This window comes from Schistocerca americana, chromosome 6, assembly GCF_021461395.2.
Source record: "Schistocerca americana isolate TAMUIC-IGC-003095 chromosome 6, iqSchAmer2.1, whole genome shotgun sequence".
Taxonomy (NCBI): domain Eukaryota; kingdom Metazoa; phylum Arthropoda; class Insecta; order Orthoptera; family Acrididae; genus Schistocerca; species Schistocerca americana.
Window position 1 is genome coordinate 361,016,402 of NC_060124.1, and position 12,249 is coordinate 361,028,650.

Here is a 12,249-nt window from a genome sequence, read left to right on the forward strand (position 1 = left end):
GCACAATTATGGTGCACAAATGAACGCTTAAAAACATCAGACAAATCATTTGATTAACACGATTTACATATTTGCTGGAGGTCAGGCCCATGGCTTTGGGTGACACACATGGCCGTTAAACAATTGCAAACGCGGTTGGCCATCCTGCTGAAATCCGCCCTGCTCGCTTAGCCGCCAACAGCTTACTTGCTCTGAGTCACAACACTGAGTACCCTCTGATGTGCCGGACACTCGACTATCGATAGTACCTATTGTGACCTGCGTAAGGCAAAAATATATTGTTCTCAATACATAAGGGGCAGTTGACCCCTTACATTCTCAGATGATTCCATAAAAAATTTCAGTTCACACCAAACTTAGTTATTACCAGCAGTGCCTTTATTTTGACATTTTCATCCACAAGACATTGAAAAATGCCTCCCTATAGCGTTGGCATCTGTATATGGTGTATCTGAAGTGAAAAGTAGGAATTACTGAAATGGGCCAGTAATTTTACAAGTTTTTACATACAACAGTATCCTATCCAACTATTTCAGAAACAAGTTCCCTGTGTCATTCTTCATGTGACAAAAACATACTTGTAGCCACTGTGATCTGGAGATTAATCAGTCATCTATCTGCAAGAATGGCAGTGACTAATTGCAAACCCAACCACCCAAAATAGAAGATGGAAATTGTTCCTCCATCATATCACACATTCTTGTTGTCCCATAGCCAAAATCTCTGCTAGTCATCTTTGTCAACAGCCGCTTTCCCAAATCCTTCTGTCATTCTTTCCTCTAACACGATTCTCCATATCATTTCTCCATTGCCCAGGCCCTCTATCCATCTTTTTCTGACATTTCTCTGTCTATTTCTACCCCCACTTCCTTTGTCTGTCTCATGCAACACTGCTCAGTTTCATCATTGTTATCTTATCTCACTGTGCTGCTGCATGTGAGAATCACCTGTCAACTCTTCTCTTGTCTCCCATTACTCCTGCACCATTTCCTTGTTTTACACATCTTACCCTCCTCTTGTTAGCATGCACATTTCCTGTGCACTGACAGGCTTCAGCCTGGTGGTTACTCTGTGCCACAAACCTCTTACCTGCATGTGACTGGTCATTTGTCCTCATTATTGTGTAATATATGTGTCCTATACTATCATTTAAGTAACAGATACTACAAAATCTACTCACCAGCAGCAGGACAAAGCATACATTAAAAATATTACAATTTGCTAGCTTTTGGAGCCAGTGGCTCCTTCTTCTGGCACAAGGGTTGAAGGGTAAGGAAGATGGGTGAAGGAAAAGGACAGGGGACAGGTGTGGTTTAGGAAAAGGGGTAGAGTTTGGAAAAGTCAGCGACAACCCTGGGTTAGGGGAGACTCACCACACGGGATGAGAAGGAAAGATTAAAGTCTTCTGCTTCAGCCCATCTGCCAGTAGAAGGAGCTGCTGGCTCCAAAAGTTAGTTAATTGTAATACTTTCTTATACGCGTGTTCTCCTGCCCCCACTTGGTGAGTAGATTTTTTGTTTCTCCATACTTATATTTTCAAAAATTCATCATTTTCATTGCTATACTATCTTTTCTTACTTGTTTCACATGTATGAGTACATCCTCACTATTAGGCGTATCAAATGAGTGATGAATGTAATCTTATTTAATAAAAAGCAGATAATTGTTTATCTAACTTGTATATGTATTTTTTTAACACACAGGCAGTTCACTGTGCTGCAATGCGAGATAATGTATGTTGCACTCTTCGTGTATGTGAAGTGATTCTCAACCTGTTAGAGCTTCTGATAGAACTTGGAGTGCTGAAAGAATGTGAAAAAGGATCAGGAAAAGAAAAAGTGACAGGAACTAGTAGTAATGTGGCTCATGAAGTGAAAGCAACAGAGGCAGGACCATCTGGCATAAAACCATTGTCACCTCACACAATGGCTATGAGTAGCATTACAAGGTAAAGGTTGAAATAAAAACATTTTTATACATCTATGAGATGTTATTTCACTGTAGATTGTATTTGTACTGCTCAAAATCCAAACACAGACTGTGTTTGAATTTTGGGCAATTCCACACACTAATTCATGTGAATATTGGGTTGAATGCTCACTTTCATCTCTGAACTGTGTCATGTAAACATGTAATAAAATAATAATATGAAAAACAGATTTACTCGCATAAATATATAAACATAACTGAAGTATGGTTGCAGGGTAAGGAAATACTAAGGATGTAAGAGGGAACAAAGAAATTGGAAAACAGCCATTTGTTAGTAGTCATGCCCACATGTTTCACTTTTCCACTGCCAGTGTGGTCTAGTTCCTTTTACTCTTCACTTAAACACATTCTCCTTCCAAATCCAGCTTCTCTGACTTACACAAATGGGTAACTTGCCCATCTACACTGCCCTTTTTAAAATCTTACCATCATCAATTTTCATTTCTCTCCAATACCTGTTCTTCTATCTTTTTATTGGCCTCTGTTCTTTTTATATGTTATTCGTACCATGAGCTTCATATTTGTCTCCATCCCACAGGATATTAATATCTTCTGTAAACTCATTCTCACATTTAGTGTCCTCTACACACCTTCACCCTGTTTTTGAAGTGATCTCCTTTCAGCGTGATGCCCCTGTAGCCACTTCCTCTGTAGCCAGGTACTACACATATAGCTATTCCTAATGCTCAACACTTCAACTGGCATTATTTATTTAGTGCTGCCCTTTGCCATGAAAATGCAAGAATAGGTGCACTAATAAAATGATGTTTCATTCAGTACCAGTAATGCTGGCTATAAAGCCAAATCAAAAATGTCCATATTTTCAGACTGGCTATTCATTCATTTCAATGACTGCTTTACAGCCTGTGCCATCTGGATCCTTCCCACCAACATCAGCTTTTCTGAGTTGCACAGGTGGGAACTCTCCCTGTAATATATCCTACATTCCTGTATCCCTCCTGGCCTCAACCGTCATTAGTCTTTGTCCTTACCCTCTAGCCCCATCCCTGTTCCCATTGTGGCACTATACAGTCCTCTATTCCACGAAAACACCCATAGTCTTTTTACCTCTCTCCTTTTCTGCTAACCATCCCCTGCACTCTGTCAAATCTCCCGACTTCACCAGCTGCCCTACCCTGCCTCCACCTCGTCCCTGTGTGCTCCCACAAGCAGCACTTTACCATCTTCCACACCTATTCTGCTATCCCTCCCCCTCCCTAACCTAACCTCCTCCTTACCCCTACCACATGGTTGCATCTTCCATCAAGCACTGCTGCTCACAGTGTGTGGCCTCAGCATCCAGAGACTGCAGTCATATATATGTGTGTGTGTGTGTGTGTGTGTGTGTGTGTGTGTGTGTGTGTATGTGTGCGTTCTGTCTCTGATGGATGAAGGAGGCCTTGTTGGCAAAAAGCTCATTTTCTGACAGTCTTTTTGTTGTGCCTACCTGCGACACAATATCACTGCTATTGGTGAGTTGCAACTATTCTTTTCATAATATTGTTGAAATATTAACTAATCTGTTTTGCTGTTTTCTGTACTTACTTACGTTTCTTACATTCTGTTGATGAGTATTTTATGTCAGAGATCATTTTATTATTATGCTTCAATACTGCACTGTGGTTTTGTATGAGTAAATGCAGTTATTAGGCATCTTCACCAGGAACTCAAAAGAACAAGATCTTGAGTTTGTTGATTGTGAAAACTTTTCAGGGTCATCAAACACCTAGGTTGCCCACATGGTTGTGGAGATAGCCAAAGAGGACCACCAGCAGACTTCCTTCGCTCACAAGTGCAGTCATTATTAGGGAAGCTTCACCGCATAAATCAGAAAATGTTTGCTCATTTCTTGCGTGAGCTTGTACGTCGTCAAACTGTTTCTGATACAATTGATTTATTCCATGCATATGTTGGATTCTGTGTTGACCCCAGTTCATTGCTGTCACCTCTCAGTAAGTATTTTAACTAACTTATTACCTATTTTAAACCTGATTGAACTGTCTTACATGTTAACATAGCTAAAGAGTTCAATACTTTTTTATGCATTCCCTTAGTGCATAATAGATATAAAAAACACAACTTAAAATTTGTGTTGATGAACTTTAAAATATTATTTTGAACCTTTAACAATTTAAATGAAAATTTCATGATAATACAGAAATCCAGATATTCTCTTAGAATGAATGAAGTCAGCCACACTAACACTAACACTATGCCGGTGGTGGCATTGCAGGCCTGTGATGCAGTAAAGAAAGTTTATAAGCAGTGTAGATATGAATGAAAACTCCACACATAAGCAACTTTGACACAAGACAGATTGTTGTGGTTCAGGTGTTCATATGCTACTGTCTTGAGCATTAACAACAAGTGATTGATGGGAGTTGAAGCCCCAAGCCGATGACAAGGTGTTGGATGTCCATGCCTCATAACAGAAAACGGTCTTTAGAGGCTTGCCAACAGAGTACAATACTTGTCCTTGCATACGTGTTTCAGAGCCCACCGTTCAGAGTACATTTTGAACATGAGGCTCTGTGAGAGATGAGCCATACATGTTCCCATGGGAGATGAGTCATATACATTCCCATGTTAACATCATCAGTTACGATTACAATGAGCACATATCTTTGAGATTAAACTGTGGATCAGTGGAAACATGTCATCGTTTGAATAATTTTTCCTGTTACACCAAGACAGTATTTGTGCTTTGATATGCTGTCAGCTAGGTAAACAGCTGCTCAGAACATGCATCACACTATAAGTGCAGGCCGATGCCATCATTATTATGCTGTGGAAGTACATTCACCTGGGCTTTCATGAGACCTTAGGTAGTAATCAGAGACACCGTGATAGCTGTGGATTACATGAATATTACTGCTAACTATCTGCATTACTTTGTGCTTGATGTCTTCCCTGGCAGTGATGGCAATTTACAGTACAATAACTGTTCTTATCACAAGGCTAGATCTGTGTTACAGTAATTTGGGGAGCATGATAGTGAACTCAAGGTGATGTCTTGGCCACCAAATTCACTTGAGTTGAACTTGATGGAACACATGTGGGACACTGTTGATTGCCAGTTCTATATCTACAAAGCTTTAGCTTGTAATTTTTGGGAACTATGTGACCGGTTCATACATAGACATCTAGTTTTACATACTCCATAGACTTACCAAGGATTTGTCAAATCCATGTCATGCAGAATTGCTGCTATATTGTATTCCAAAGGTAGACTAATATGCTGTTAAACAGGTGGTCAAGATGTTTTGGTTCCTGAACTTGTGGAGATGTAGATTTATGGGGAAAGTGGAAGAATAAAGAAGAGTTATGAAACCAAAAGAATAACTTAGATATGAAATAAAAGCTTTATAAATCTTTTTCTTTCAGCACATGTATCATGTTCAAGGTGTTGATCAGAAAATCTTTTTACATATTGGTTTTACAACAAGTGCATGTCATTTAAATTTTTATATCAAATTGGATATCATATAATGAGTAGATTCTGTAGAAATGTTGGAACACGTGAGGCAATACTGACCTTACGACTTATCTTAGAAGCTAGATTAAGGAAAGGCAAACCTACATTTCTAGCATTTGTAGACTTAGAGAAAGCTTTTGACAATGTTGACTGGAATACTCTCTTTCAAATTCTGAAGGTGGCAGGGGTAAAATATAGGGAGCGAAAGGCTATTTACAATTTGTATAGAAACCAAATGGCAGTTATAAGACTTGAGGGGCATGAAAGGGAAGCAGTGGTTGGGAAGGGAGTGAGACAGGGTTGTAGCCTCTTCCCAATGTTATTCAATCTGTATATTGAGCAAGTAGTGAAGGAAACAAAAGAAAAATTCGGAGTAGGTATTAAAATCCATGGAGAAGAAATAAAAACTTTGAGGTTCGCCGATGACATTGTAATTCTGTCAGAGACAGCAAAGGACTTGGAAGAGCAGTTGAATGGAATAGATAGTGTCTTGAAAGGAGGGTATAAGATGAACATCAACAAAAGTAAAACGAGGATAATGGAATGTAGTCGAATTAAGTCGGGTGATGCTGAGGGTATTAGATTAGGAAATGACACACTTAAAGTAGTAAAGGAGTTTTGCTATTTGGGGAGCAAAATAACTGATGATGGTTGAAGTAGAGAGGATATAAAATGTAGACTGGCAGTGCCAAGGAAAGCGTTTCTGAAGAAGAGAAATTTGTTAACATCGAGTATAGATTTAAGTGTCAGGAAGTCGTTTCTGAAAGTATTTGTATGGAGTGTAGCCATGTATGGAAGTGAAACATGGACGATAAATAGTTTGAACAAGAAGAGAATAGAAGCTTTCGAAATGTGGTGCTACAGAAGAATGCTGAAGATTAGATGAGTAGATCACATAACTAATGAGGAGGTGTTGAATAGGATTGGAGAGAAGAGCAGTTTGTGGCACAACTTGACTAGAAGAAGGGATCGGTTGGTAGGAAATGGTCTGAGGCATCAAGGGATCACCAATTTAGTATTGGAGGACAGCGTGGAGGGTAAAAATTGTAGAGGGAGACCAAGAGATGAATACACCAAGCAGATTTAGAAGGATGTAGGTTGCAGTAGGTACTGGGAGATGAAGAAGCTTGCACAGGATAGAGTAGCATGGAGAGAGAGCTCCATCAAACCAGTCTCAGGACTGAAGACCCCAACAACAACAATAATGAGTAGCTACAAATTTGAGTAAGAATTTGTGTAACATTAATGAAAATTCTGGGATGGAGCAATATGTGAAATAAGGAAAGTCAGTCACTCACCTATATCGGATTGATGTGTGGAGCACAGAAACATGTAACAGAAAAAGGCAGTCTTTCTAGCTTTGAGCATTAGCCCTTTTTCTAGCAATAGTACACACATTCATACACACCCACATAGACACCTGAATGCACTATTCTGTTTTCACAGCAAGGCTAATTATTGATTGTTGATTATTGAAAGCAGCTGACTGAGTTGATGGAGTTCATGAGGGGGTAAGGACACTAGAAGGAGGTAGCGGGAAAGAGGCAGTTCTTTGTTCAGATGACCCCATAGCCTCATGATAAGATCATTAGAGTGCAGAGGGTATAACAAAAAGAGAAGTAGAAAGAGGGAGAGGAGGAAAAAGGAGGGAGAAGGTGAACGTGAAGCGGGAGAAAGGGAAAGGAGAGAGAAGGGAGAAGGGTTGAAAAGAACGGATGGAGAGGTAGAATGCCACATGATGGAAAGGGCAGGGGGGAGGGAGAAGAGGAAAGGGTGGTAGGTGAAGTCAGTGTGTGATCTGGATGGAGAAGGAGTGGTGTGGACAGAAGAGAGGGATTGTAAAAGTGCAGTATGTGTTGGAGATGGGCCTCTATCTCAAACACATCTTATGTTCTCACAGTCCTCTGGGCCATGAGTTCCTCTCCTGTGTCAACCTCTTCATCACAGAGTAGCAGTTGCAACCTATGTCCTCAATTATTTGATAGATGTAATCCAATCTCTTTCCTCTTTAGTTTTTACCCTGTACAGCTCCCTCTAGTACCTTGGAAGTTATAGTGTGATGCCTCTACAGATGTCCCACCATCCTGTCCCTTCTTCTTTTCCTCACTGGTTCTCCAGAAAACTTCCTCATTCCTTACCTTATCCGTTCACCCAGTTGTCAAAATTCTTCTGTAGCACCACATCTCAAATGTTTTGATTCTCTTCTTTTCTGGTTTTCCCACAATCTTTGTTTCACTGCCATACAATGCTGTGCTCCAAACATACATTCTCAGGACTTGCATTCTAAATTAAGTCCTGGTTTTGTTACAAGTAGACTTCTGTGGGCCAGGAATGCCCTTTTCGCGAGTGCTAGTCTGCTTTCTATGTCCTCTTTGCCCCATCTGTCATAGGTTATTTTGAAGAGTAGGTAGCAGAACTCTTTAACTACATCTACTTCATGATCACCAGTTGTGATGTTAAGATTCTAACTGTTCTCATTTCTGCTACTTCTTATTACTTTTGTGTTTCTCTGATTAGTTCTCAATCCATATTCTGTACTCATTAGGCTGTTCATTTCATTTAGCAATCCTGTAATTCTTCACTTTCACTGAGGATAGCAATGTCATCAGCAAATCTAACCACTGATATTCTTTCATGTTGAATTTCAATTCCACTCTTGCATATTTCTTTTATTTCCAGACTGCTTCTTCATTGTATAGATTCAACAGTAGGGGCAAAAGACTACATCTCTGCCTCACATCCTTTCTAATCTGAGCATTTCATTCTTGGTCTTCCACTCTTATTGTTCCCTCTTCGTTCTTGTACATTTTGTATATTATCCATCTTTCATTATAGCTTATCCCTTTTTTTCTCAGAATTTGAAACACCATTTTACACCGTTAAACTCTTTTGCCAGGTTGACGAATCCTGTGAACATGTCTTGATTTTTCTTTAGTCATGCTTCCATTATCAACCACAGCATCAGAATTGCCTCTCTGGTGCCTTTCCTTTCCTAAAGCCAAACTGATCATCATCTAACACATCCTCAGTTATCTTTTCCATTCTTCTTTGTATTATTCTTCTCTATAACTTGGATGCATAAGCTGCTAAAGTGATTCTTCAATAATTCTTAGACTTATCAGCTCTTATAATCTTCAGAATTTAGTGGATGAAGATTTTCTGAAAGTCTGATGGTATATCAACGGATTCGTACATTCTACACACCAGTGTGAATAGACGTTTTGTTGCCACTTCCCCCAATGATTGTAGAAATCCTGATGAAATGTTATTGTGATGCCTCTGATTAATGGTAAAAGTAATTACAGAGATACACGCTGAACAAAGAATATTTGCCACAAGGAGTGTATTGAAATTTTAGATTTCTCAGTGACATAAAGATTCCATGAACTACTATATAAAGGACAGATGCCACATTATTTTTTTTCTTATCACTTGTCTTTTTGGTCTTATTGTTTAGCTCTTGTAGTGTCTTGTTTTAGTGGCTCTCTATGTATTCGATATGTAGAGGTTTGCTACCTTTCATCTAAGTAGATTTACCATTAAATAATAATTATCAATGTTTAAGTTCAAACATTTGTTCTTGCTGTGAAACGGAAACATTTTCCTCTCCTTACCACATACATAAATGTGGCCACTGCTTTGTACAGGAGGAAGCTCGTGTGTTAATTTTAATTTAATTCCCAAAAGTAGCTTACAGTTAGTTTTATAACAATGAAAACAATCAATCATTGACAAAATTATTTAACTGTATAGATAAAAAATCTACTCACCAAGCAGTGGTAGAACACACACATAAGAGACGGTTGTAGTTGGCAAGCTTTTGGAGCCAATGGCTCCTTTGTCAGGCAGGAAGGTTGAAGGGGAAGGAAGAAGGGTGAAGGAAAAAGTATGGATTTCGGAAAATCAACCAGAACCGCGAGACAGGTGAGACTTAACACCGAGGGCGAGAAGGAAAGATGATTAGTTTTCTTTCACTTGTGACACTCTAGTTTCTGAACAACCTGTATTTTAAAGTTATTTATGAAGTATGATTTTCAGTTAACACAGTACAGTTATCTTTGATTGCTAAAAATTTATTTGCACATAATACCACACTAGCAGAATTTGCATTAACCTTGGCTTGAGCATGATGAATTAATATTTCAGAATTAAAAGAATTTTCAGTTTATTTTGAGTCAGAAAGAAAAGTATTTAATATCCATACCAGAGATAAATTTTCATAGCAGTAAAATATATCTATGACATCAGAATAATAATTCCTAACATTATGATATTTTATCTCAACATAAAGTTTATGTGTAAAAACAAAGATGAGGTGACTTACCGAACAAATCGCTGGCAGGTCGATAGACACACAAACAAACACAAACATACACACAAAATTCAAGCTTTCACAACAAACTGTTGCCTCATCAGGAAAGAGGGAAGGAGAGGGGAAGACGAAAGGAAGTGGGTTTTAAGGGAGAGGGTAAGGAGTCACTCCAATCCCGGGAGCGGAAAGACTTACCTTAGGGGGAAAAAAGGACAGGTATACACTCGCACACACGCACATATCCATCCACACATACAGACACAAGCAGACATATTTAAAGACCAAGGTGGAAAGTGTAACATGAGGTGAAATGAAAATGAAAATAAAAATATATGGGGAGAGATAAAGGTGAACCGGAAAGAAACTGGAGATCTGGAATGAAAAAAGGCGAAAAGGTGTTGGTTACAGCTGGGCTATGTTGGACTTGGGTTGGTAGACAACGATGTGCATAAAGGTTAGGTGGTTGTGTTGCCGCCAAAACACGTTAAAGGACGGAGAAATTCGGGAAAATTTCGAAAAAACAGCGTGTAGTATATTAAAAGGAGTGGTATTGTGGTGGCAGATTATGAAAATGAGGCTAACAATTGTCTGACGAAGAAATAATGGCGTTAAAACCCGTGGGAAGCGGCTAAAAATGATCAGTGATGTGGGAAAAACGGAAATGGAAATAAAGCGAAAGTTATTAGAACTGGCCGAAATGGTTGTTTAAAAGGTGAAAGGAGCTGTTTGTGAACTAGAAACGGTGGATATTATAGCGGCGGTAGTGCTAGAAAGCGACAAAAAAAAAAAAAAAAATATTTTTTTGGTTATGGTTTGGAAGTGGGTTACGTATTATTGAGTATATATATAGGCGGGATAAAATAGTATAGCAGATTACGGTAAAAAGGAGAAGGTGAATACAAAGTGAAACTACTGGCAAAAACAGAAAGAGGAAAATAAGACGACAGAAAAGATTTCGAAATGCAACAGTGACAATAACAAACGTAATTGTTGGATTCAAATTAATGATATCAATATAATGGAAGGAAACATTCCACGTGGGAAAAATTATATATAAAAACAAAGATGAGGTGACTTACCGAACAAAAGCGCTGGCAGGTCGATAGACACACAAACAAACACAAACATACACACAAAATTCAAGCTTTCGCAACAAACTGTTGCCTCATCAGGAAAGAGGGAAGGAGAGGGAAAGACGAAAGGATGTGGGACATATATATGTCTGCTTGTGTCTGTATATGTGTGGATGGATATGTGTGTGTGTGCGAGTGTATACCCGTCCTTTTTCCCCCTAAGGTAAGTCTTTCCGCTCCCGGGATTGGAATGACTCCTTACCCTCTCCCTTAAAACCCACATCCTTTCGTCTTTCCCTCTCCTTCCCTCTTTCCTGATGAGGCAACAGTTTGTTGCGAAAGCTTGAATTTTGTGTGTATGTTTGTGTTTGTTTGTGTGTCTATCGACCTGCCAGCGCTTTTGTTCGGTAAGTCACCTCATCTTTGTTTTTATATATAATTTTTCCCACGTGGAATGTTTCCTTCCATTATATTAAAGTTTATGTGTAATATATACACCCTCTGTCACACACCATACGGTCGCATGCAGAATATCTGTGTAGATGTAGATTAATCTGTATTTGAAGTGCAACTTCCATTATTAAATATAAGAAGAGAAGTTCACAGTAATAAAAGGTATTTATTCTGGGTTCCCCAATAGTTGTTTAGGGAGATTATGTCCCAATTTCCCATAGTGAAATCAGGCAGCATCTATATATATATCCCTTCTTCCTTATTTGATCTTACGTCTTCCAAAGCTCTTTTAAAAGTTGATTCTAATACTGGATCCCCTATCTCTGCTATATTGAGTCCTGTTTCTTCTTCTATCATGTCATCAGTCTTTCTCCTCATAGAAGCCTTCACCCATCTATTGTCTCCGCCACATTTAATAGTGGAATTACCAATCGTGCTTTTAATTTCATGAAGGTTGTTTTGACTTTTCTACTTGCTGAGTCAGTCCTTCCAACAGTCATTTCTTTTTCAGTTTCTTCACAGCTTTCATGCAGCCATTTTGCCTGAGCTTCCCTGCACATCCTACGAATTTCATTTCTACGTGAACTGCATTTCTGTAGGGGAGAGTGGGGCACATTGAACCATAAAAAATATTTCTCCGTGTTACTCATCCAATAATTTTATTAGAGAGTTGTGATTTACAGATGTTACAGTTTAATCATTCAAGTATCAAATGGCCTTGTATGATTACATTGTCATTAATTGTTATTTAGCTGCACGCCTTTGAAGAAAATTTGGTAAATGGTTCATTGTGCCCCACATGTGGGGTACAGTGAACCACTTTAAACACGTTCACTGAAAAAACCTATTTAGCGTACAAAGTAAGTGTAGACGTACTTTAAACATGATGTTTACATATATTCTACGTGTGAATCATATAATTAAATCTGTAGGCACACAATCATGTA

At 38.8% G+C, this 12,249-nt stretch overlaps 1 protein-coding gene across 1 annotated transcript in view; it reads left to right on the top strand.

Annotated features, from left to right (window-relative positions):
- The window catches only part of LOC124619340 (protein unc-80 homolog), a 905,779-nt gene that overhangs the window by 350,252 nt on the left and 543,278 nt on the right, over positions 1-12,249 (top strand). Inside the window, exons 18-19 of the mRNA XM_047145658.1 lie at positions 1,704-1,948; positions 3,703-3,941. Of these exons, the coding sequence (XP_047001614.1) occupies positions 1,704-1,948; positions 3,703-3,941 (484 nt within the window). The remainder of the gene's footprint in view (positions 1-1,703; positions 1,949-3,702; positions 3,942-12,249) is intronic.